At 37.4% G+C, this 25,403-nt stretch overlaps 1 protein-coding gene across 1 annotated transcript in view; it reads left to right on the top strand.

Moving 5' to 3' along the window:
- Positions 1-25,403, top strand: part of OTOGL (otogelin like) — a gene marked incomplete at its 5' end in the record, with an annotated part of 117,201 nt that overhangs the window by 70,762 nt on the left and 21,036 nt on the right. Inside the window, 13 exons of the mRNA XM_037042811.1 lie at positions 350-628; positions 2,461-2,578; positions 6,722-6,801; positions 7,108-7,149; positions 9,027-9,079; positions 11,389-11,566; positions 11,829-11,971; positions 12,216-12,239; positions 12,332-12,424; positions 14,758-14,947; positions 17,462-17,676; positions 21,805-21,946; positions 23,478-23,663. Of these exons, the coding sequence (XP_036898706.1) occupies positions 350-628; positions 2,461-2,578; positions 6,722-6,801; positions 7,108-7,149; positions 9,027-9,079; positions 11,389-11,566; positions 11,829-11,971; positions 12,216-12,239; positions 12,332-12,424; positions 14,758-14,947; positions 17,462-17,676; positions 21,805-21,946; positions 23,478-23,663 (1,743 nt within the window). The remainder of the gene's footprint in view (positions 1-349; positions 629-2,460; positions 2,579-6,721; positions 6,802-7,107; positions 7,150-9,026; positions 9,080-11,388; positions 11,567-11,828; positions 11,972-12,215; positions 12,240-12,331; positions 12,425-14,757; positions 14,948-17,461; positions 17,677-21,804; positions 21,947-23,477; positions 23,664-25,403) is intronic.

The following is a 25,403-nucleotide window of genomic DNA, read 5'->3' as shown; positions in this document are numbered from 1 at the left end:
GTAGGCATCCAAGCAACCGTTTAACTATTTGTATGATACTGTACATTCTGGGCTCCTAAGCTGATATATGTCCCCCGCCCTACGACGCGACAAATTATTTAAAAAATAAAACTCATCAAAGACTGATTAAAGTAGCCACTGTTATCCAATGCATTAAAATACTCCTTTTAACAGAGATCTTCCAAGTCATTTCTGAAATGTTTGACATTGGCATTAATTATGTGTGGTGATTTTGCAGTTTTATTTTTGTCAGCTTTGCAAATGCATTTCATACTGCGGGTGTCAATCGCCTGCTTTTTCCCCCCGAGAACCCAGGCCGCCGTTGAGCTCACTGCTCTGTGTTTTACAGCACTGGCGCTTGTTTCCTTGGAATCTGCTGAAAGGCCCAACTACTTTCTCTATGTCCATAATGACGACACTCTTAGTCTGAAACTGTGGCAGGGGAATTCCGTCTTTCATCGGAGAGCCACCTTTTTCCACCATCCGGGCCTCTGGATTCCTGGTTACAGTGCATTTGAGTTATACAGCAGGAAAGGCTTTTTCATCACACTCTCAGATTTTGCTGTCAAAGCATCAAAATATGATGATTCTGAAGATTTTAAACATTCAAGTAGCTTCAGCATAGAAGGTAGGTTTCCTGAGATCTTCAAAAAAAGAATAGATAATTTATATAACTGCAGAAAATTTATCAGGTTTTAATTTTTGAATTATTCTTAATGGAGTATAAGTAGGTAGAAATAATAATACCTACATTATAGGGTTATTGTATAGTATAAGTTAATTGCTTCTACTATAAATTGCTTAGAACAGCCTCAAATAGTGTTATTTTCAATTATTGACCCAATTATTACTTTCAATACTTTCTGGACTTTGGAAATAGACCTCACCCGTGTCTCATGGGTACCTGGTGTTTGCATCTACTTTTTGTATCCTAGAAGACAACTTCTCAATAGCCTGATTCTTAGTGATAAAGACATCGTGTTTATCTCTGACCTCTGAATACGAGGGTGTCTGGTTGCACCCACCTCTGGAAGATTTCCCTGGTTCAGCAGGCACCTGATCTTGTTTCTAAGGAACCTTATAGTTCTATAGCTATTGAATCGTCTGGGTTTCAGAGAGAAAAACCTCATTGCCTCATCCAATGTTTAAAACCCATGCTTTATTTTCAAGACTGTGGAACTTAATATCTGCCTTGGGTCTCTTACACAAATTGTTTAGCCTAACCTACTCTTCTCAGTCAGGCTAAGAAAGCTAACTATTTGCCTTTTCCGTTGTGGATAAATTTCTGCACACCTTGACTGTCTTTGGATATTAGATCATACAAATTGAGCTTTAATTTTGAAAAGGGTTTCTGTACTCAGGAGGAAGAGAGCCACAGACATGCCTATATAACATTCAGTAGAGTGGATGTGATATGTTTACTTGAATTTACTTAATAGCTGAACTTTACAAACCTGCATTTCCCCTCCATTCTAGAAATCTGCTCCATTGCAACTAGACCCAGCTCCTCCTGAGCTGTGGATGACTATAGCCAATGGCATCACCAGAATCTCAGAAACTGACCTTTGTGGGATGTTTGCACCTAAGAAACTCCAGGGGTCCACCCTAATATTAGTACCAATCCTCTCTTAGAACCTACAATCCCCGTAACCCAGGTCTAATGGTCACTCTATTCTTTATATGCATAGACATTTTCCAGAAAGCATTATTTTCCTTCCTATACCTTGGATTTGAATTATGTATCCAGAGTTCAAGAAACAATCTGCTTCCTGAAATTTCTCTCTTATGGAGTTCTGCAGAGTTAATTTTGGACTGCTGCAGAGGATTGGTCTATGATGTGGGAAAGGGAGAATATTAGCAGAATTTACAGGAGAAAAATCTTCAATTAAGGGAGGTTTTATAACTGTAAGCATGTATTATTAAATATTCATTCATTTTGTGGTCAGATAATATTCAGTATATGCAAGGAAGTGTGATAAGTCCTGTGAAAAGAACAAACATGAGTGTTCTCCATAGGTTTGATATCAGGCAAGGTGTCTCTTTGAACTTGCCATTTTTCTAATTGTTTGAACTTGGCAAGTCACTTGGGTCCTCTGCACCTCAACTTCTTCATTTATAAAATGGAGATAATACCCACTCAACAGAGTTGTTATAAGGATTATAATATGATCATAGAAAATTTCCTTTGCAAAAAATAAAATCCCAAAGAACTATTTAGTATTATTATAATATGTAGATCAATGAGCACTGACTACACATAAAGAAAGGGGGAAGATTTAAAAATTTCCTTGGCTTCTTCCAACCCTGCTTTTTAAAATATTTGGAAGACATACCAAAATTTAGATATTCAACCTGAGCATGAAATGCATTAATCACCAAACAATTACTATGCTAAATCACTATTTTTCAAGCTGTACATAAAAAAATGCAAACAATCTAAACTTTACTTTTTCCCACTAGAAATCCAAGCAGCAGTGCCGTACAGGAGGATGTGTGAGTGGAGGTATGAGCCCTGTGCCACACCTTGTTTCAGAACGTGCAGCGACCCTGAAGCACTCACATGCAAATTCCTTCCACCGTAAGTCAGTCATGGCAAACCATGACATGAGCAAATTCTAGCATTAGCAAGCTCTTCTCTCAATGAGATTTTTTTAGATTTGGAAAAAATGCATTCTCAAGGATAATTTGTGTGTGCTATATACTCATTCACAAATTTGTTTTGTTTCATTCAGTCAATAGTTATTAATGGTTGCCCGTGTGCCAGGAGCTCTACCTGCTATGGTTACATTAGTGAACAAAATAGATGAAGTGTCTCCCTGATGTAGCTCAAACTTTGTTGGGGCGAGACAGAGAATAAACAAATGAAAATGTAAATGTACAGGACGGCAACATGTGTTATGGAGAAAAATAAAGGGAGGTAAGGGAGACAGGGAGTGTGAGGCACATGTGTGTGTTTGCCACACAGGGTCAGGGAAGAACCTGCTCACAGGGCGGCGCCTGCTCAGAGATCTGAGGGAAGTCAAGGGATTGGCCGAGTGCATATCTGGGGAAGGAGCCTTTCAACTGAGAACAATACAAAGGTCCTGGGGTAGGAGTGTGTTTGAAAGTTAATACAGGAGCCCAGCTTGTTGGAGCAAAGTGAATAAAAGAGAGAAAGATGGGAAATGAGACCAGAGAATCATAGTGGTGAATAAATAATGGAGGGTCTTAAAGCCCGATTGTGAGCCCTTTGTCTTTGTTTTCTGGGTAATGCCTTGGTGTATTTTGGGCAAGGCAGTGACAGGATCTGATTTATTTTTAGAAAGTTCCCTTTGGTTGTTGTAGTGAGAATGACCTATTGGGGGATGGGAAAGACAACAGCAGAAGTGGTCAGTAGTACAAACCAGATATAAAGGGGCACTGATTAGGTTGGTAGTCCTGGAGGTTAGGAGAAAATGAACAGATTCTGGGTATATTTTGAATTTAGAGTCATCGAGTATGCTCATGGATTTAATATCAATGATGAGAGAAAGAGGAATTAAGGACTGAAATTTTGGTTTCAGCAATTTTTAGGTAGAACAATAGGAAATTGCCATCTTTGTAATCAAAGCTGGTCACATACCAGCAAATTCAAGTGATTCAGTTTAAGGCAAGGGCTGAACTGCTGTTTCCTGAGGTGAGGCAATGTGAGGATGAGCAGCTTGGAGGGAAAGTCATGAATTTGGTTGTGAGGATTTTAAACTTGAGACCAAATATTGTTCACTGGATTTGGCAATCTGGAGAATGGGAAGAAGCAAAATGGAGACGAAGTGCAAAAGGTCTTATTTGTTTGGTTTGTTTCTCAGGAGTTTCTCTGTAAAGGAGAACAGAGAATGGAACAGCAGTAGGAGGCAGTATTTTAAGAGAATCATTTCACATTAGGCATTACTGAGCTTCTTTTATTGACGAACATTGGTACTAGAAAACTTCCTGGGCATATCAATGAATGAGGTGTAACCTCTCTTTCAAGGAGCTCCAAGTCTTTTGGAAGGAGACAGAAACAAAAGCAAATCATGAAAGAGGGCTAGAGAATAACGACATCTACCACATTTAAATATTGACAGCATGATAGGCACTGTGCTAAATGCTGCAAATAGGTAATCTGATTATTCCCATCTTCAGAGGAGAAAGTCAACTGAGACACAAAAATTCAACAATTTGTCTCAGGCCACACAGTTTATAGGCCCTGGAGCCAGGGTTTACACCACTACAACCTGTTGGGTATCAAGTGTTATAGGAGCCCCCTTCCTCACGCGAAGGAAATAATATTTTTGCTTATTTTCTTAAACAAGCAACCAAGTTAATATGAAAAGCAGATGACTTCATTCACTGGGACCCCTCCTATTCACAAACCTATTCCCTTGTAGCCACTAGGACTTTGGAAACCACAGGGGCCCCACAGTGAGGAGTGCACCAGGGGAAGGAGGGAGGGAGGGAGGGAGGAAGCAGGACAGGGCCAGCCCTGGCACTGGGGAGGAGATGGAACAGGTGGCATTTGCCTGTGTTGTTACTTCTGGTGCCCTGCAACCAGTCTCTGAGGTGTTTGAACCTGACCCTCAATGCTTCTTCCATCGTCTGGTCTGTTGCTATCCCACAGTTTCTTTTTTGGTATGGTTGGGATTTGGAGCAGAAGCTCAGAAGGAACCTGCATTCCTGCTGAATTGCTCATTTCTGCCTTCTTCCCTTTCTCTGCTTCTCTCCCTTCCCCACACAGAGGAGCTAAATTACTGCTCCTCCCTGTTCTTTCCGCCCTGAGAGGAGACACAAGTATTGAGCTGGGGCTTCACCAGGGCCCTGCATCCTCCTCCAAGTCACTAACAGGTCATTCTCACTACAACAACCAAAGGGAACTTTCTAAAAATAAATCAGATCCTGTCACTGCCTCGCCCAGAATACACCAAGGCATTACCTTCTTCTTGATGATTACAGTTTCTGGCACATATCTTGTGTTAAAAATACAAATACTTAGGGGAAATAACTTTTATGAGAAAAGGTGCCAATTAGCATACCATAGAGCCCATAGGTAAACACAGATACTCCTATTACATAGCCATTAAAAGAACTGTTCTGCATCTGAGATACTCCGTCAGTGAGGCGTTGAGTGGATTGCCAGTTGTATGACAAAATAGTCAGGAACTTGCTATGAGGACATTTTAAAGGAACAAATTACTGGTTTTGGGGAAAATATTTTAAGGCAATGCCTGTGGTTTTGACTCTCATAAAACAATTGCAAAATAATTGAGTTGCATAAAAATGATGTTTACTTAATTTAATGGGACGCAATTGGCCCTAATATTTTTAGTATTCTAGTAACTTTAATTTTTCTTTTTTTGCTCGACAAAGTTAGAGTTGAATAGAAAAATCATCTGGCTAAAATTGTATTATTCAAGTACATTTTATGAAATAAACAATTGGTCATGTAAGCTAAACTGTTTATGTTTTAAAAAGTCATTTGCAAAAGAAGTATCAAAGAGATGGCTAGATGTGTCTCTCGTTAAAGAGGAATGAGCAGTGCTCGGTTTTGAGTGTTGTCTGGATCTCCGTCCAAGAACTAGCGCCCTCTGGGGGCAGCACTCACCCCAAGTCTCAGGCTAGTTCATTTCCATGCTGAATTGGGAAGAGGCCTTGACTATTTTTGGTTCAAATTCTTCACTTTACAGATGAGACAACTGGAAATATTTTAAGATATTAAAAATGTTATTAAATCCGCTAGTGTATTTGAGAGGCAGATAAGCAAGATTTTTAAATAACAACATTTGCATTAATTCTCTCTAGTGTGGATGAATCTAATAATCGTACACAAAGGATTACATTTACTTCATTTGAATTCAAATGAATGGGATTCTGAATGCCAACAGCATAAGAAAAAATATGTAATCTCAGGCACTGGCTTCATTTCTTTAGCAAAAAGCATTCCGGATGACACCTCCTGTCTTTGGCCCTTGGTGCCCGAGCCCATGACTTCTTGAAGTTTGGGACTTTTGCTTTGCTTCTTTGCCGTGCACAAAACTGCAAGCCTTACAAAGATCAGTCAACCTGGGGCCTGAAGTTCGTCTCTTTAGGCTTATATGCAACCATCTCCTCCCAGGCCACCCAGCTGCAAAGTTGGGCATGCGCCCTGATACTCTCAAGAACTATAGCCTCTGCCCCACCCAACCGTACCTTTGTTTCCAAAGAAGTACAGCTATGTCCCACCTCCATACTTTCTACCCACAGATTCTTAATATCTTTTCAATCAGTTTAGAGCTTCATGATAGTTGAGTCAAGCCAAGGAGATGCAGTTTTTGTTCAGCAACATCCTTAAGGCAGGAATAGGCAAAGGGTACACTTTCCTGCTTGGATGAAGAGGTAGCACAGGAGTGGCAAGTGCAGTGCATGTAGTTTAACGTCACAGTAAAGAATTCTTCTGCATTTCCACTGACTCGTAGAACATGGCCTTAATCTGTTCCAAATGGAAGTGTATGTTTTGAGTGTTCTATGTTCAAATTCTGCTTTAACCATGAAAGATCCCAGTTTATGATCCATAGCTTGTGGTATTGTAAAATGAATAGTAGCAAATAGAGCATTCCTAGTGCTTGACTAACAGAATGGAAGAATTTTAGAAAAAAGATATCTTGATTGTATATATTATTGTATATTTTAAAACATAAAAATACTTTTTATATCTTAAACTTTTTCATTTTGATTTTTTTTTCATGTAAAGGGTTGAAGGATGCTTGCCCTACTGCCCCAAAACTATGCTCCTCGATGAGGTCACCCTCAAATGTGTTTATCCAGGAGACTGTAAGTGTGAACCTTACTAACTTTGTTCTGGAAAAATAAAACACTGGAATATTGTTTTTCTCTATGATGGCAAGTGGTTGTGAACAGAAGTCTTGGAGGGACAATACACTGTCATAAGATTCTTCTTCAATAGCCCTTCCATTGTCTTTTGTTCGTAGTGATTTTGAAGCATGTAGATCTTCTCTCTAACATTCCTCTGTGTTCTCTCTCCCCAACATTTTTTGAAACTAAAGATCCCTCTATGCACTATGTGGGCCTCGCTTTAAGCAAAATCGATTTAGGAAGAGTGTCTTTGTTTCTTTGTAGGCGCTCCTCTGATTTCCACAGAACCCGCATTTGTGACACCAGGTAAGCCATTTCTACCCATATATACAGGTATTGTTACAATTTTAGACACTAAAATTTAAGTCTTGGCACACTTACATTGTACCAACTGCTGGTATCATTACTGTCCCATTGACTGGAAAACCTAGCTGTCACATTTGCTCAGTAGCTGTCCACTGGGTCAGCATGCCACAATTTCTAAATGGCTTCTACATTTGGTCCACTTCCTCTCCCTTCCAGTGAGTTTAGACAACAAAGATTTTCCTCGCTTTTTAACTTAGGTTTTACTAAATCCTGCTTAAATTTTCACAGTGATTAAGTTGATTCTAAAGAGATGTCAATGCAAACAATATCATCCTTTAAAGGTTTCCACTCCTGTGCCTGTGCTCTGTCCCAGCCGCTGCAGTAGGCCTCCTGGGCTCATACCCCAGCTTCGCTCCCTCACTGTGACACTTGCCTCAGAGAAGGATTGAATGAATCCACTCACAGTGAGGCTCGACACACTCAATGTATAGTTTCACCTGGAGTTATAATTTAGAAAAGCTCAGGTCTCTATTCTTTAATTCATTTGACTGGCTTTAACTGGGCATCAACTTTGCCAGGCAGCATCCTAGCACAGCAGGAGGAAGGGCGAAAGGTGATCGAGGCCCAGCTTCCACCCTAACGCAGCTGTTAGTCCATAGGCTATCGTGACAGTGCAATAGGGGTGGGCAGCAGTAGGCAGGGGGATCTTGCACTTATTTTAGAGTAATGGTCTCAGAAGGGTAACAGAAAGTAGGAGTTGGACAGACTAGTGCAAGGAGGAAGTGTGTTCCAGCTAGAAGGGGACGCATGTGCAAAAACCTGGAACAGAGAGAAATCATGTCACGCTGAGGGACTTGCTAACCCAGCAATAGGCCTTTCAAAGTGAGAGGAACAAGCATTCGCTGAGATCAATGAGAATAGCTATTCCAGATGCATTGATTTAGGCAGAGGCCAGACTACTGTTCTGATCAGGAGACAAAGGCAGTGGGTATTTATGAGAAAGGGAAGGGGAGCAATCACATCAATAGAAGGAAGGCATTTCTATTGGTAAATAGAAATAAGAAGTAAATAACATAGTGATATTAATTCCAAACTAGGTTTTTAATTTTCAGTCCAGAAGTCATCAACCCGGTGGTCGTAACTGCTTTCTTGTTATCTTTGCAAAGAATTTTTTTGGGACACAGTGTTGCCTTAGGGTCATCCCAAATGTTATTTTGCCGAGTTGTTACCACCCCCAAAATTTGAGATGTCAGACATGCCAGGCAGTTCCTCTGGCACGGCAGCTCCAGCCCCAGTTTAAAGAAGCTCCGTTTAGAGACATTGACATGAAGAACAATTTGACAGTAACCAGAGGGGAGGTTGGAGGGGTAATGTGGGGGGGGAAGGGTTTTCAGGAACAACTATAAAGGACACATGGATGACACCAAGGTGGGTGGAATCAGGAGAGAGAGGAGGGGATGGCTGTGTTGGGGGGAAAATGCAGACACCTGTATTTGAACAACAATAAAATAATTTTTTAAAAAAGAAGCAGCTCTGTTTAGTCCTGCCCAGGTGGCTCGGTTTGTTGTAGTGTTGTCCTGTACACCAAAAGGTTACAGGATAGATAGATAGATACATAGATAATGGTGGTTGGAAGCCAGGGCTCTGAACTCAACATTTCTGAGTTTGCATTCCACCTCGAGCACTTACCACACTACCTCCCTGCACCTTCGTTTCCCTCTGTAATATGAGGATTTTCATCCACTTCACAGGTTTCTTGTGAGAAATAAGTGAAATAATCTTTATAAAAATTTCTTAGCACAGTTTCTCTCACATATGAATCCCATACATAATGGATACTGTTCCCCTAATAGAGAGGCCATCTTCATTTCCAACAGGTCCCGAAATAACCCCAGAAGTACCGACACCCACACCAGGTTTGGAATGTGAGGTATGACTGGGTAATCTTTCCTGCTGTTTCATCCTTTCCTCATAGCATCCGTTCAAGTGTCTATATCACTCTCCAAACACTATTAAACTTTTCAGTATGATCACTAATCTTTCTTTGCTAAAACATAATAAGAAATGTGATTTACACTTCAATTGTAATTTTAAACTGATTCAGATTTTCTTAATTAGGTTCTGGTCACACCACAAAAAATAAAATTCAAATAAGGCCTTAAGTGTGATTCTTTATTAAAGAGTCATCTAGTTTGGGCTTCTCCATAAATTAGGCATTCAAAAATGTTTATTACATAGCTACTATGTGCCAGGCACTGTGCAAGATGAAAAAGACCCAATGGTAATAAGCAAAGAAAGGTGAGGTCATTGGACTCCAGAGGGTGTAACTGCCTGGGCTGAGAATTGAGTACTTACATCCTTATTTCAAGAATATTACTTGTCCTGGTAAACTAAATATTTATTCAACCAATTTTTGTTAGCATTATTTCTGGCCAGGCACTATTAAGGTAACATGAATAAAGCAATATAAAAGCAGGCAAAAATTCCTGTGTTTATGGAGTTTATATCCTGTTGGAGGTTCTGAGACAACCAATAAGAAAACTAAGTTACTGATCATATAAAATGTTGCCGGGTGCTGCTCAGGAGGAAAATAAAACTATTTTCGGTGAGATGGTAAAAAATCCTCGCTGACAAGATGAGTTTGGAATAAAAGATGTGAAGAAGTTGGTAGAGTGAGCCATGACACCTGAACTACAGTGTTCCAGGGAGAGGGGCTGGCGAGTGCAAAGGCCTTGAGGTGAGAATGTACCTGAAATATTACAAGAACAACAAGAAGGCCGTTAAGTAAGGAAGGTATGAAATAGCAAGTAAATTAGACTATGTGAGGCCTCGTAGATGATTATAAAGACTGTGGCTTTTCCCCTAAATGATGGGATATTTTTGAGCAGAGGAATTATGTGAGATAACGTGTTTCAGGATTATTTTAGCTGCTGTGTTCAGAGCAGGATACAAGTAGAAAATAGGACAAGTTAGAAGGCTATGGCAGGAATTTAGGCAAAAGATCATGGTGGTCTGGACCAGGTGATAGCAGTGGAGAGGGTGAGAAATGCCTGGATTCTGGGTCTATTTTTTTTAAAAGGCCACAGAATTTGCTGAAGGATTAGATGTGGGGTGTGAGTGGGAAAGATTCATCAAGGATTCTAAGTTTTTTTTCCCTTTAGTACCTGAAGGATAAAGTTGACATTAATCATGATGGCAAAACTGTGGGGAATAAAGGGCTGGGTGTGTATAACCAAGAGTTCAGCTTTGCCATGGAGAGATGGAAATTCCTTCTAGATACCAAAGATCTGTGGATATACGGACTGGTAAACAGAGTCTACGGCAGAGGGTTGTTGGACCAATGAAATGGGTTAATTTGAACAATGGAGAATGTAATAAGTGGTACAAATTTTTATCATTACTATAATTATTACCATAATTTAAATAGAATGTAATTTATGAACTTTAAAAATCCACTTATTTAATTTTTATTTGTTTATCAAGAAGTCTGAGATCTGTGTATAAAAATTAATTTATAATAATTCTATCCAGAGGCTAAACCAATCTCACTGATGAATTTTTAATGAAATATTGGGATAGTATGTTATCATTGTTTTAAATTGACATTAACAGAAATTATAAGCAATACTACCTTTACACAATATAGTGTAACAGGTTGACTGCCTCTGTAGAAGTCTGCTTGTAAAACACTAATTTAGACAATTTAGGACCAGACTTCAATTTGCTTAGATGTGTGAGTACATGGGCCATTCTGATATCAAACTGATATTGATATCAGTTTGCAATAAGCACATACTGAGTAGTTTAGAAAGGTTACATCAACAAAAAGTTGTAGTAAAATTGTAATTGTTTATCTTTCAATGGGCATTATATTTAGAAAATATACCCTTTATGCAGTGTGAATGGCAAATTAAAAAAAATATGCAATGGAATACCACTCAGCAATGAAAAAGAATGAAATCTTGCCATGTGTGATAACATGGATGAACCTGGAGGGTATTATGCTCGGTGACGTAAGTCAGAGAGAGACAAATGTCATATGACTTTACTTATGTGTAGAATCTAAAACGAAGCGAGTGTATAACTGAAACAAGGCAAAACAGAAGCAGACCCACAGACACAGAAAGTAAGCTGAGGGTTGTCTAAGGGAGATGAATAAAACATTTTTTAAATTTATTGAAAACATTAATTGAAAATGGGAAAAACTCACCAGTTTTCTTTTTCTTTTTGTATTGCCAGCCTCAACAATTTGATCCTGTTTATAATTGTAGCCAATATATATGCATCAATATGGAGTGGACGTTGTATAACTGGTCCCTTAGTTGCCCGAAGGACTTGGAAATGCCTGACTGCGGTTTCCGGGGAAGGCCTGTGCAAGTGAACACGGATATCTGCTGCCCTGAGTGGGAATGTCCCTGTAGGTTTGCGTTTCTAAAATGCGGTCAGTTTTTAGTCAGGGGCAGACGGTTAGTTTTTTGAACTGATCACCTCCTCAAGCCAAAGTTGTTGTTCGGCATTCTCCATTTGATTTATGATCTCGGTTCCCAGTATGGAACTTTCAGATTTGCTTTAGTCAAACATAATTAGACAAATTTAAAAGATTTTCTAATTGAGTAATTATTACTACAAATGCATGTAATTATTTCAGAAACTCAATCCACACTCCAACACTTTTTCAGGTCGGTGTTCCATGTTGTCAGAACTGAGCATCATCACGTTTGATGGAAACAACGCCGCATTATACAGTATGGCTTCTTATATCTTAGTAAGGATTCCTGAGGAAATTATAGTTGCTCATATCGAAAAATGTTCCATGAATCGGGTATGTCATAGTCCATTCTTTTGTCTTTTCTTCATAAATCTATAGCTGTAGAACAATACTACATTAGGTATTCTCAGAGTAAGAAGGTGCTCAAGAACTCACCGAGATTTATCTTCTGGTACTTAAAACAAAAACTGTTGCATGTGAATGTATTTTGAGGCATATGATAGTCATCCAAATACTGTTTTTAAAAGTCAACTAGTACTTTTCTTTCAAAAGTGGTTTTTCTTTTTTCTTTTTTCAGAATGAAAACTCATTAAAAAAGCCAGTGAGTATTTGCAAAATGTTTAGTACACTCCTTCTGTTTATTGCTAAAATTATGTTTAACTCTATAAAGTTTTGATTTTTTTTCAAATAAAGGCTTCCTCTGAAAGAATCTCTGGGCTTTGTTTTAACAAGTTAAATTTGACAACATCTATACATGAGATACTTGTCCATCGGGCAGCAAGAAAGGTAAGAATACAAAGATTAAAAATAACATTTCATTAGATGAAATTAAGAAAAAAGAGAAAATCATATCAGTGGAGTTTTATTGCTATTATGTGTAATCATTATTTTCATGGGAAGTCTAATAGCGTTTCTTTTTTTAAAAGATTTTATTTATTTATCTTTAGAGGGGAAAGGAAAGAGAGAAGGAGAGAAGTATCAATGTGTGGTTGCCTCTCCTGAGTCCCCTGCTGGGAACTGGCCTGCAACCCAGGCATGTGCCCTGACTGGGAATTGAACCGCGATGGTGTGGTTCCCAGGCCCGCACTCAATCCACTGAGCTATGCCAGCCAGGGCTAAAAGTGTTTCTAAGTATTATATTTCTCCTTCTATAATGTGCCAACTCTTGCACACATTTCTCCCCTGATGAGGTTAACCGTTACAGCCACGTTAAATATGCCAAAGCTTTCTTGGATACGGTGAGCGGCCAATCTTCTCTGTGTTGGAATGAACGTTAGTGTTTCAAATCAAGCAAAATGGCAATGATGCGAGGAAAAGGGACCATGCGGTGGGAAAGAGTAGTAGTCACGAATACCAGAGCGAAGACCACCGAGAGAATAGATGGAAGTAGTTTTGAAATGTTGATGTCATTTATTTTTTTTGGCAAAAAGTGATAGCTAAAATAAGAAACAAAATAGAGGAATAGTTAACTTTATTGATATATACTAAGGAAGAACAAGGAATTATATATATTTACCAGCTAAAAGTCAGTTATAAGCTGGATGTCTTACTCAGATCTAAAAGTTTCTCTCAAAAACAAAATAATGTGTAATGATTTTGTTCAAAATGGCTGGGTTGTTATAGGCTTTCTGGAAATAATTCTGTTAGCACAGGACCATAGATTCTAGATAGAAACAATATTAAAATAATCCTGAAATATGTTGTGTTAGAAAGTTTAATTTTAAGTAAAACTGAAAAGATATGAAAGAGGTGCTTTTTAAATAATAGCATTTGACTATAACTTTGGTTTTGATGAGGTCATTAGGTTAACAGGAAGTGCATGGGAAGTAAACTCAAACTGGGTCAGTGCTGTAAGCATTCGGGTAGTCGGGTGTGTTTTTGGCCCCAACAGAACTCATCACTGATTATGTATTCAGTGAAAAATGAATTAATTTCAAACATCATCTAGTGAGAGTTTTCATGATAAAAACAACACAGGTCTTGATCTGAAGTTACTTGTAGTTAAGCATGAATCTAATTATCTGCCAATTAGAAAGCAGTAGGAGGTATAGTGACAGAATTATGATCAAGACATGGAAACCAAAAGAAAGGTCATTTAGTGCAGTTTATGGGAGGGTCAAATAAATATTTTTGGAAGAGGTGATATCTCAGATAAATGTTAAAGAATGAGTAGGAATTAATGGGCAAATGGAGAGATGTTTTAGATCAAGAGTAGCATATGAAAAAGATATAAAGATGAGAAATTGAATGGTTGGTCAGGTATAACTTCTACAAATTTACTGCCGGTTACTGCTTATGGTTCCACGTTATTGCCATTATTTCAAGTGCTATTTTTCAGGCCCTGGCTGGTGTGGCTCAGTGGATTGAGTACTGACCTGTGAACCCAGGGGTTGCTAGCTCGATTCCTGGTCAGGGACGTGCCTGGATTGTGGGCCCAGTCCCCAGTTGAGGGTGCATGAGAAGCAACCACACATTGATGATTCTCTCCTTCTTTCTCCCTCCCTCCCCCTTTTTCAAAATAAGTAAATGAAATCTTTTTCTGGAGCACTGTTTTTCAGAGTGTAATCCTTGAACTGCTTACATTTGTATTTCCAAGAGTATGTGCTGAAAATACAGACTCTGCAATCCTATCCAAACCTAGGAAGTAGAATTGGTGGGAATTGTAATTTTTACTAACCCTGACAGATGATTGTTATAAACATTATAGTTAAATACTAAGTTAGAAGGCCAAAGAAAGAATCAGATTAAGAACCAGATTAAACATCCTGAAAGTAACGTATTACATGCCTTAAATTTATGTTAGTACACAGTGGTGTAATCAACATATCTCAAGGGAAACAGAAAATCTTACATAAGAGGAAAAAAATTAAGTTTTGAAGAAAATAAAGGGCAATAGGGTTTAAAAATCCTGAATACATAGCAAGATGCAGCAAAAGCACAATAAAAGGGCTTAGGAGTCACGAGAAGCTGTGGCAGCACCAGAGAAATAAATTTTTAAAAACCTAAAATATAGTTTATGTTAAATCGGAAGAAATGAGATAATCTGAATTCTCCTAGTTTTAATAAGTGTACATACAACACCTTTTTCTAACAGATGTGAGTGCATTATGTAATTTCAGGTAGAAGTGGATTCTATTGTTGTGCCTTTGCCCTTTTCAAATGGAGACCTGCTGATAGAGGACTCTGGTACTATGTACGTGATCACTACTCCTTCTGGATTAATCATAAAGTGGGCTCATCTTACAGGAATCTTAGACATTCATTTTGGCTCTCAGTTTAACCTGTCATCTTACACAGAAGGACTTTGCGGTGAGCATTGCTCTTCAAATCTCGATTTCTTCTAACTTTTCTGTTCACATTACGGTTGTGACCCCTATTGCCACACTTTTTTGATTTGAGAGGTGATATTAACTTTTAGAGCTTCATGTGAGTGTTGAGGGAAGTAATGATTTTGAAGAATGGGCTAAGGAGCAAGAAATAACTGTTCAGTGTGGGCATTTTATGGAGCTCTGTGCCTAGCACTGTTATTACAATACTGTTTATATTCCTACTCATCTTTATTAAGAACTAATGAAGTGTCAGGCATTATTTTACATACTTTAACTCATTTAATTCTAACTATAGCCCTATGAAGAGGCATTAGATTAATTTGTGATGAAAATGAGGTGTAGAAAATGAGGTTAAAGGCTTAAATAATTTTGTTTCTCCCTTATTTTAGTTTTTTAGTTTGAAATCAGGAAAAACAGTTTTTAAAGCCATTTGAAAGTTATAAATACAAGAAATACAATGTTCTGAGCTTAATTCAAGTTTAATTTTAAAGTGTAAAGCCTAGAGTGTACTCTTTAGGTGTACTCTTCCACCTAAATTTCTATCACAAGGCAGGGTGGGGGAAAGTAAGTTCACAGATGTTCATATGGAAAGTAATATAAAAATTAAAGAATAAACTGTTTTGTGTACTCAAAATTATAAACCTAATTTTGATCCATCCTATATGTTACATAAATACAAAGAGTTTCAAGCCAAAGAAAACAAAATAGAAACATATCTTTGCACATAACAAAATAAAAAGAATTATACTGGCTGTGGCATCTCCTGGAAAGTTAAGAAGTGGTATCCATTTCTGGCTCTGTGCTCAACATCAGCTTCCTCATCTTTAGAATGGGAATGGTGACTTGGCTGGTATGGCTCAATTGGTTGGAGCATTGTCCTATAACTGAAAGGTTGCTGGTTCGATTCCTAGTCAGGACACAATTCTAGGTTGTGGGTTCTCTCCTCGGTTGGGGCACATATGGAAGACAACCAACTGATGTTTTTCTCTCACATCAATGTTTCTCTCTCTTCCTATCTCTCTCTCTAAAAGCAATGAAAAAAATGTCCTAGGAAGAGGATAAAAATAAAATAAAATGAGAATAATAATATATATCTCCAAGATTATTGCTAGAATTGTATGTGAAAGTGATTGTAAAAGCACTTAACACATTGCTCAGTGCACACAGTGAACAAATGTTAGTACAAATACATCTATTTTAACATCACTAAATAGTAATTGAATAAAAGTTAATGGGTTGCCTTCTGAGTGTCCTACACTATTCTTGCTTGGTGTTTAAAACTTGAAATAAGTAGACTAAGTCCTTGACCTCACAAATCACACAAAACTCATGTATTTCTTTATAAAAATGTAAAGCATTTAGTGGAAAGATTGGCCAAAGTGGTTCACAGATTTCCTTGCCCAATTGGAGTGTGTTACATGTAGCACAAGCTTTTATGATGACTAAAAATTTTATTGTGGAAATAAATTAGTTAATATTGAGTATATAGTATTGATTATAAACAACTCAATAGTTATTGAATAATAACTCAGAGACTTTGAAAATGATAAAAATAGTAACTGCTTTAGAGCATAGTTCACTTCAGTTTTGTCTTGGTTGGCGTGTTTGTTTGTGCACTGCACTCAGTCCTCTGTATATCACAGGTGCTGGGACAGGTGCTGGGACATATTGTTATCAATAAAAGTTGCAGCAGCAACTTTTATTGATAACAATATAAGAATTGATTCTGAAAAAATGTTTAATTCATTTCTTTTATAGCTAGGAGGCTTGGGAGTAAAGAAACATTATGTCTTAAGGTAGGATGAGATTCATGTAAGTTATGATCAGGGTTCCAGATCCATTTCTCTGTACTCTCCTCGGCTTTGCACTCTGCTGGGTGAAGAGGAAGCTCTCTCCTCAGTCTGGCCTTACTCAGGGCAGCTAGGCCAAAGCATGATGGCCATCAACAATCCCTGTCAACCCCAGGAAGGGAGATTGTCTGTGTCCTAGATTCCTAGGTCAAATTCTGAGCTTGGCAATGAATGTTGAACAACTGCATGTGTCTGGTGACTGCCACAGGCTGACTGGTTTATGCCTGGAATACTTGTAACAGTTTTTAATAAAAGGTGTGAGGATTACCTTCATGCCTATCAGACCCCTTCCCCGAAGTGGTGTCATGTACTAGGTGATGGGGTAGGGATGATGTCTAATGTTTTCAGGCAGCATTTCCTCGGGGGAGTGGATGGCTAGGGTATGATCACCAAATGCCCATGATTTTGGCGAATATTTGACAGATTTAAAGACCTCGTTCTTAGATTAGGACATAGTGCTGCTAGTGGAAAAGTATAAGGATAAAATCACCTTCCTCTTTCTTTACTTCCTATGATTATTTCATATATCTTGACTTCTAGGATTATTAACCTTAATCAGTTATTATTAAGATCATTTAATTCTCCTGCCTACATTTGGTTTAAGCAAACAAAAAATTCCCTCTAAATGTCAAATATTTTTCTAGGAATTTGCAACGATGATCCAGATGATGATCTAAAGATGCAAAATGGCACCATTATTACAAATATGGAAGACATAGAATTATTTATTGAGAGCTGGGAAATTGAGAAATTATTTAAAGTCACAACGAGAAGACCTGTTAGAAATTGTACTGAGTATGACTGCAGTCAATGCATTGAGTTATTAAACAGAAAAGCTTTCACTCCGTGCCATAATAAAGTAAGTTGAAAATGGCTATACTTAAGAACTGTCATGTTAGACATTTTGAGCATAAAGCCAATGATTTCCTGTTCTCCCCATGATGTTTTTCTACCAGACTAGTTTATCCCCAAACCTCCTGTCAGTATGCTTTGGAATTCAGAATCATTTGCTGTTTATAGATTTATAGAAAGAGGAAGCATTATTATCTTTTTTCTCCCTATGTTTTTTTCAAAACTATATCTACAGCTTTCCAGAAAAATGAAAGTCCATCCTACGAAATAAATGCCTCTAGAAGAAAGAGTTCAATGTCACTTCTTAACCCAGTGTAGAAACCAAGACAATGATAGGTTAATCCATTCCCTATGATCATGGCCTCTTAGAAGTATACTAGAACCTGTTTACAATAGAACCTGTCACATATTCAATTTAATTGTACTTTATTCGACTCTAACTTTCTGACTTTAGGTGACTAGTAGATATTTTAAATAATCTGCATATTAAAAAACCCGTTATTAGAAACAAAAGATAGACAAATACAGCATTTAATGAATCATTCGATGAAAAGTTAGTATCTGAGCTCCAATTAGGCGTTGTGTTAAACTCCTGCGATCCAAAGATGACTAAGACCTTCCACCTACCCATGAGGAGTCTAGTGGGAAGGAAAGCCTGGGAGGAGATATATTGAAAGAGACACATAGAAGCTCAGGTTTGAAGAAAACTTCCCAGAGTTTAAAACATTTGAATTACTTAGAAGAATGCATTTTTCAGGAGAGAGAAGAGAGGAAGGGAAACCTAAGTAGGAAAAAATAATTTATGGAAGGGCAAGTTTGGTGTAAAAGCCCAGGTTAGGAAACATTGGAAGTTTAGTGCAAAGCCTGTGGGTGGGAAGTGCCTGGGAAGAAGAGTGAGGGGATCGTGAAAGCAGGAAGGAGGTCACTGTGCAGCCCTGCTAGACGGAGAAGTGCAGACGTCACAGTTCTCAGCCTGCCTGCTGCTGGTCCCTGAAGACAAAGGCAGAGGGACAAAAATGGCACCTATTTCTGGAGCTTCAGCTTTGCTTAGAGATTTAGTTGCAAATAAGTTTTAAATCTTTGCATTTATCAATGCATGCACTCGAAAAAATAACAAATACTTTAAAACTCATCTCAGTGTCATTTTAATGTCTTTTAAAAGCAGAATGATTTTTGAGAATTGCATTTTAACTGGGAACATGGAGTGTTGGTTAAATCCAGCAACTTCTGCTCACAGTTCAGACCATAGTGAGGCAACACAGAAAACCATTCAGTGTGTGATAACCTCGGCTTTTTCCTTAGGGTCATCCCAGGGAATTTGATGTCAGAAGAAAGGAATGGTCATAATTTGATTTCCCTACTTCTAACCATCCTTTTTCACAAATCACCACATGGCAGGCAGCTGGTCTTTGAAAGCTGGAAACAGGATTGTATCATTTTTCTACCTAAATCCCATCAATGTCTTTTAGTAGCACTGAGAGTACATTCCAAACATTTGTCAATGCTTACCAGGTCCTCTGTGCTCTGGGCTGTCCTCCTCCAGCTTCTTCATTGCTACACTTGTTCTTGCCTATCAAACATCAGGCTTTCTCCTTTCACCTCTTGGAATATTCCAAGGTTTTTCCCTGCTAATAGGCTTTTATGCTTACCATGTCCCCAGCTGGAATAATTCCCTTCTTCAATCTATGTTAGCAGTGTGACTCCTCTTTACTCGTAAAAAAATTTCTTAAATTGAGATCCACAAGGCAGAGAAGAAATCTGATTTATTCATCTTGTATTCCTCATGCATAGCATAGTGCCTGATATGTAAAATTTACTGATTAGGTGCTCAGTAAATTATGGAAATATGCACAAATGAATGGAGGAAGGGAGGATACAGGCGAATCCCCCTTCTAGCTTTTTCTGTGTGTTAAATGGAGAAAGGATATAAATTTTTATTTTGAGTAAGTTAAGTCCAGAAAAAACTTAGAAACATAATTCCAGAGCTCAGAGGAGGTAAGTTGAGGCCAGAGATCAGGTTTGGTGGAGTTATCAGTATATAAGTTTTTAAAAATAATAATTAGTGTAGGATGTGCCAGAGTCTGTTCTATGCACTTTCCACATATTAACTCACAGCCATCTCAAGCAGTAGTAGGCTTATTATTAACTAGATATAATGTATGAAGAAACCAATGTAAAGATTTAAATGCCCAAAATGGTGTTGGAAACTGAAAATGGGTGAGACCAGGTAGAGCATTTGTAGTGATGATGGGGTCCAGAGAAACACTCAGAAGGGGAGGCAGAAGAGAAAACAATGACCAGATGCACAGGCAATAGAGCATCGTGCCCTCAAAGGTGAAACAGAGGGTCTAAGGAGCGGGAAGTGTTCATCGCCTCCTGAGCCTCTGAGAGCTTGGGGAGGGTTTAAAATACCAGTGCTCCTGGGGGTTGACGGCTAGGAGGACCTCAGTGTCCAAGGCATGTATTCTGTGCAAAGGGGTTGGAAACGGAGGAGTGTCAACAGAGGAAATTAAAAAGGAAGTTGAATCTTGAGTTTTACAGATATGGGCCTTGAAGAGGAAATGATGGAGTGTGAAAAATTTAAAGCATTTTATCTTGTATTTTGACCTATGTCAGAACTTAACATCTGAATGTATATGCCTGGGGGTGGGGTGGGGAGAAGATGGCAACAGAGCAGGTAAAAGGTACACTCACCTCCTCCCAGGTCCAAACTAAAATTACAGATACATTATAGAACAATCAGCCTGAATGTAGATGTTTAGTGTGTTTGCTGAATGAATGAGTATAGAGAAAAATTGGGATAAATGTTGCTGTAAGTTAAATTATTTAGATTTCAGGCATCTGTAAATCAAAATTAAGTAATCCATAGGAAAAAAATAGGTCCTTAATTAAGTTGAGGTATGTCAAATAAAATAAGGTATTTGAACAATGTATAATATTCATATATATTTTTGAGATGTATTTATAAACTAATTTAATAAGTAATGCCCTTATATTATCATTACATGTATCATTACAGAAAGCTTCAAGAGCTTCCAATTTCATCTATAATAGATCAAAGTTTTATTCATTATATAGAAAAAAACAAAGGTAACCCAAACTGTAATATCAGAAATGGACCTTTGCTAGATACACATACTGTTTCTTTTCCATCTTTTTTGATTTAATCTTTATTGTATTTTTTTTATTACCATTTAGTCCCCTTATATGTCCCTTCCTCCATCAATCACCACACTGTTGTCCATGTCTATGTGTCCTTTTTAATTGTGGTTGATGTGCAATATTATACTAGTCTCAGATGTATGACATAGTGACTAAGGATTTATATACCTTACAAAATGTTCACCCCAATAAATCTGACACCATAGGTAGTTATTGCAATATTGTTGACTGTATTTCTTATATTGTACTTTACGTCCCCATAACTATTTTCTAACTGCCAATTTGTACTTCTTAATCCCTTGTACCTTTTTCATCCATCTCCCTGAACCCCTCTCATCTGGCAACCATCAATTTGTTGTTTTTACATATGGGGTTTTTCTGTTTTGTTTGTTTGTTTACTTTGTTTTTTTAGATACCACACAAAAGCAAAAACATATACTACTTCTTTTTCTACTTCTTTTTCTGACTTACTTCACTTAGTATAATAACCTCTAGGTCCATCCATGTCTTTGCAAATGGTAAAATTTCATTCTTTTCCACATTTGAGTAATATTCCATTGTCTGTGTGTACCACTCCTATTTATTCGTCTATCAATGGACACTTAGGCTGCTCCCCTATCCTGGCTATTGTAAACGATGCTGCACTGAACGTCAGGGTTCATGTACATTTTCAAATTACCGTTTTATATTTGTTTGGATAAATATCCAAAAGTGGGATTCTTTTTCATATTTATAAGATAAATTTATTTATATCAGTGCAGACAATATTTATTTTGTGTAAAATGTGTTTTAAAAATATCATAAATTCAGAGATGACATCTAATACTATGAAGTTTTGAGAATTGAAGGTCAAAAGGGACAATAATGAATATAAACTTGCTACCCTTTGATTCTCCAAAGAGTTTTAGGTTGGCTTGGGGCCTTTAGAAAAATAAAACAACACAGTTTATCCCAAGGTACAACATATTTCTAGGTTTCACCACAAAGCTTTTGTGAAAAGATGTGGATCAATTATACCAATTCTTGGAACCATGAATGTGATGCACCTTCTGCATACGTGGCCCTGTGCAACAATTTTGACATCTGTATTCAGTGGAGAACGCCTGATTACTGCCGTGAGTAGTAGACACAAATAATAGTTTCCAACAGCCAAATAACATTCCACTGTTTGCATTCACTTCTTTCTTTTTCTTTTCATTTTTCATCACAAAATAATTGTGTAGGAATAAATGCATATAGATAGAACCTGGAAGTTAGAGATAAGCTATCCCACAGAGGCAGCTTCTATTTTTATCCTAACCTAAATCTAAAGTACTCCTCCATTTTTGCAAAAGAAAACCCAGTTCACATAATATTGGTGAGAAAAGCAGACTGAAAAGTTAAAGAAATCAGAGAGGACTGAGAAGGGATTTTGATTCAGCATCCTACAGCACATTTTGTTGACCCCCATTTAACCCATCTCACTTGCCCAGCTTGTACTTATTCGTTCTTTCTGTGGAGATTTTTTTGCCCCCCTTTTCTGCTTTCCTGACATAATATCCATTTCTGAGAAATCAGTCTTTCTGGCTTTCTTTGATATCTAGATTCAGTATTTCCCCAGTTAGATGTTTGCATTTCCTTTTTCCTTTGTATGCATTCTTGCTCATTTTTATCTGTAGGGCTCATGCTTGCTCATCAAATTTTAATGCTTTTCATAAAAAAATTTTGTTAAACATTTCACCAATCCTGCACACATTTCACAGAAAATATTGTTAACTTAATTTAGGAAATAGTAATTAAATGGGTTAAATGGTAAAAGACTCAAAATGAATGTTACTCAAATGCTCCAACATAAAAGTATTATTTTTCCCAGAAAAAAAAGATTAAAATGCTGAGGAAGGTTAATAAATCACAAATGCCAGTTCCATGACTCTACTTCAGAAATGAAGGAGCTCCAGGTGTGCCCTTCTGTCCCCTTTGTCTCCCCGCCCTCCCAGATGTCATTGCTATTCAAGACTGGGACTGCTTGATTCACAGGGATTGTGCGACCTCACCAATTTTATGTGATTCTGTCAAACTGTTCTCCACTGGGATTTTACCAGTTTGCAACTCCACCAACTCCGTGTTCATTTTTTAACAGTATGATATTTTAAGAACACTGGAAATGAAAAAGAATTGTCAAAAACATCATTTAGAAACTGCTCAACGATAATAGTTTCTTTTGACAGTGAAGGATTCAAACTAAATAAACATGCAGCATTTTCTGCTTTTATGACTTGGTTGAGTTACATATTTGAAGTGTATTTCTTTGCTTATTGGAGTACACTATTGTATACCCTCTTGCTGCACAAAGCAGAAACTTCCTGATAGTTGACTCTATACTTTTGCCAACCAGATTTGGGCTGCCTGTTGGTAGTATTATTTTGATAGAAATCAGATGAACTTTTCTTATCCTAATACAATACTACCTAGACAACTGGAAGATACTAAAAAATATCCACTAATTTTTAAAAATTTCTGATTACATAATAAATGAAAAAAATAGACTTTGAAGAGACTGAAATATGAAGAATCATTTTCATAAAGAAAGCTGACATTTCTTCCTCTTATTATAATTTCAATCAGTCACTTTCATCATTAACAAATTCTGTCCTCTATTACTCATAGAGCTGAGTTGCCCAGAGGGTAAGGAATACCAACCCTGTGTGCGACCCTGTGAAGCAAGAACATGTCTGAACAGATGGTTCTATGGACACTCTTCATGTTTGAATTTAAGAGAAGACTGTGTATGCGAAAATGGGACCATTCTTCACAGGCCACATTCAACTCAGTGCATTCCGGAGAAAGAATGTGGTACGCAGAAAACAAATAAAACATTGTTAGAACTTGGAAAAATATGTTGAGAAAGATTGATCAAAAACAACCTATGTATTGGAAAGGAAATGAGTTTGTTTATTTAATAAACCAGTTAATGAAAGACAAAGATCATGTGATCTCACTTATATATGGGATCTAATGAACAAAATAAAGTAATAAATGAAATAGAAACAGAAGCATGAATACATGGAACAGATTTACAGCTGTTGGAGGGGAGGGGAGATGACTAGATGAAATAAGGTAGAGAGATTATCCAAAGAATATATATGCACGACCCATGGATGCACACAATGACGTGGAGATGACCTGAGAAAAGAGCTGGTTGGAGGTGGGTGAAGGCGGGGAGAGTGGGGGTGATTGTAATAGCATCGACAGTATAATTTAAAGAATATAGTTTGATTTTAATAGAATTTCAATTGGAGCCATCCAAATAGGAGCTTTGGTAGTGATGTGTTTTACTCTCTAACTATGCCTCTCATAAGTGGGCAAGGGTGTAGCAAATCAAGAATGAGGAGTGTAGTATGTGAACTACATTCAGATTCCAATCATTTCAAGTATTCATGATCCAACTTCACCTCTAGAAGCCTGAGTTATGCATCTGTGGAGTGGGGAAGGTAACCATAAACTTAGTGTGGGAATGCACAAAGAACAAAGCATTTCACAAAAATGTCTGGAGAAAAATAGCACTCAAAAAGTATCAGATGATAATATCTGAGAGAAAAAAATTAATATCTCTACTTTTATTTTCAAATAATTTAATTCCGACACATTATTTCCATGGTGATTTCAGATGAAAAGGTTGCAAAATAGAGAAGATTTTAGTATGATACTTTATCAGTTGCAAGTCTCATCATTAAAATCAATAAGAAAAGAGATTTAGCCCTGGCTGGTGTAGCTCAGTGGACTGAGCACGGGCCTGCAAACCAGAGGATGGCGGTTCAATTCCCAGTCAGGGCACATGCCTGGGTTGCAGGCCAGTTCCCAGCAGGGGATACAAGATACATTGTGTGTCCACGGCAGAAGCAACCATACATTGATATTTCTCTCCCTCTCTCTTTCCCTTCCCCTCTAAAGATAAATAAATAAAATACTTTAAAAAAACAAAAAAAAAAGAAAAGAAAAGAGATTTGGCTAATAATTAAGAAAAAAACAAGTAGAAGTGAAATGCACATGTGGTTTCAGACATGAGTTTGTGTTTGCCATTGAAAAAATTTGAGAATATACAGGCATGCTTATGTTTGTTTTTAGGAGCTCATGAGGTTGTTTTGCTGGTAAATGGGATGGTATAAATAAGTTCATTGGAGGCTGGTTGGTCACTACTTTTATCTTTACCATTCCTTAAAAGAACTACTAGAGAACAATATTTATCATTAAGAAAACTTTAATAATAAAACTAATAGAGTCACTAAATAACATTTTCTTTAGTTGCCTGCTTTCCACATTTACATTTTAAAGCTGAAATATTTTGAATTTTCGTAAGACAAAAATGTTAATGTGAGGTAGGGATTACCTTGTTTTCTAACACTGCTCATATTTAACAATTAACACTTTAAAACATTAAATTCATGTTATTGAGTTTGTTCAAGTAAATTGTGTTAACAAGACTTAAATGAAAAAATAATTAACCAATTATGTTATTAATAAAAGATGCTATGCACATTTACAGAGAGTTGTAGAGGGAAATATATTTTCTGTGGACTATATAAAAATTTCATT

Source organism: Sturnira hondurensis, unplaced genomic scaffold (genome assembly GCF_014824575.4).
Source record: "Sturnira hondurensis isolate 20B ecotype Veracruz unplaced genomic scaffold, ASM1482457v3 Scaffold0003801, whole genome shotgun sequence".
Taxonomy (NCBI): Eukaryota; Metazoa; Chordata; class Mammalia; order Chiroptera; family Phyllostomidae; genus Sturnira; species Sturnira hondurensis.
Note: the sequence above shows the minus strand (reverse complement) of the source record. Positions and strands in the feature narration are given on the sequence as shown.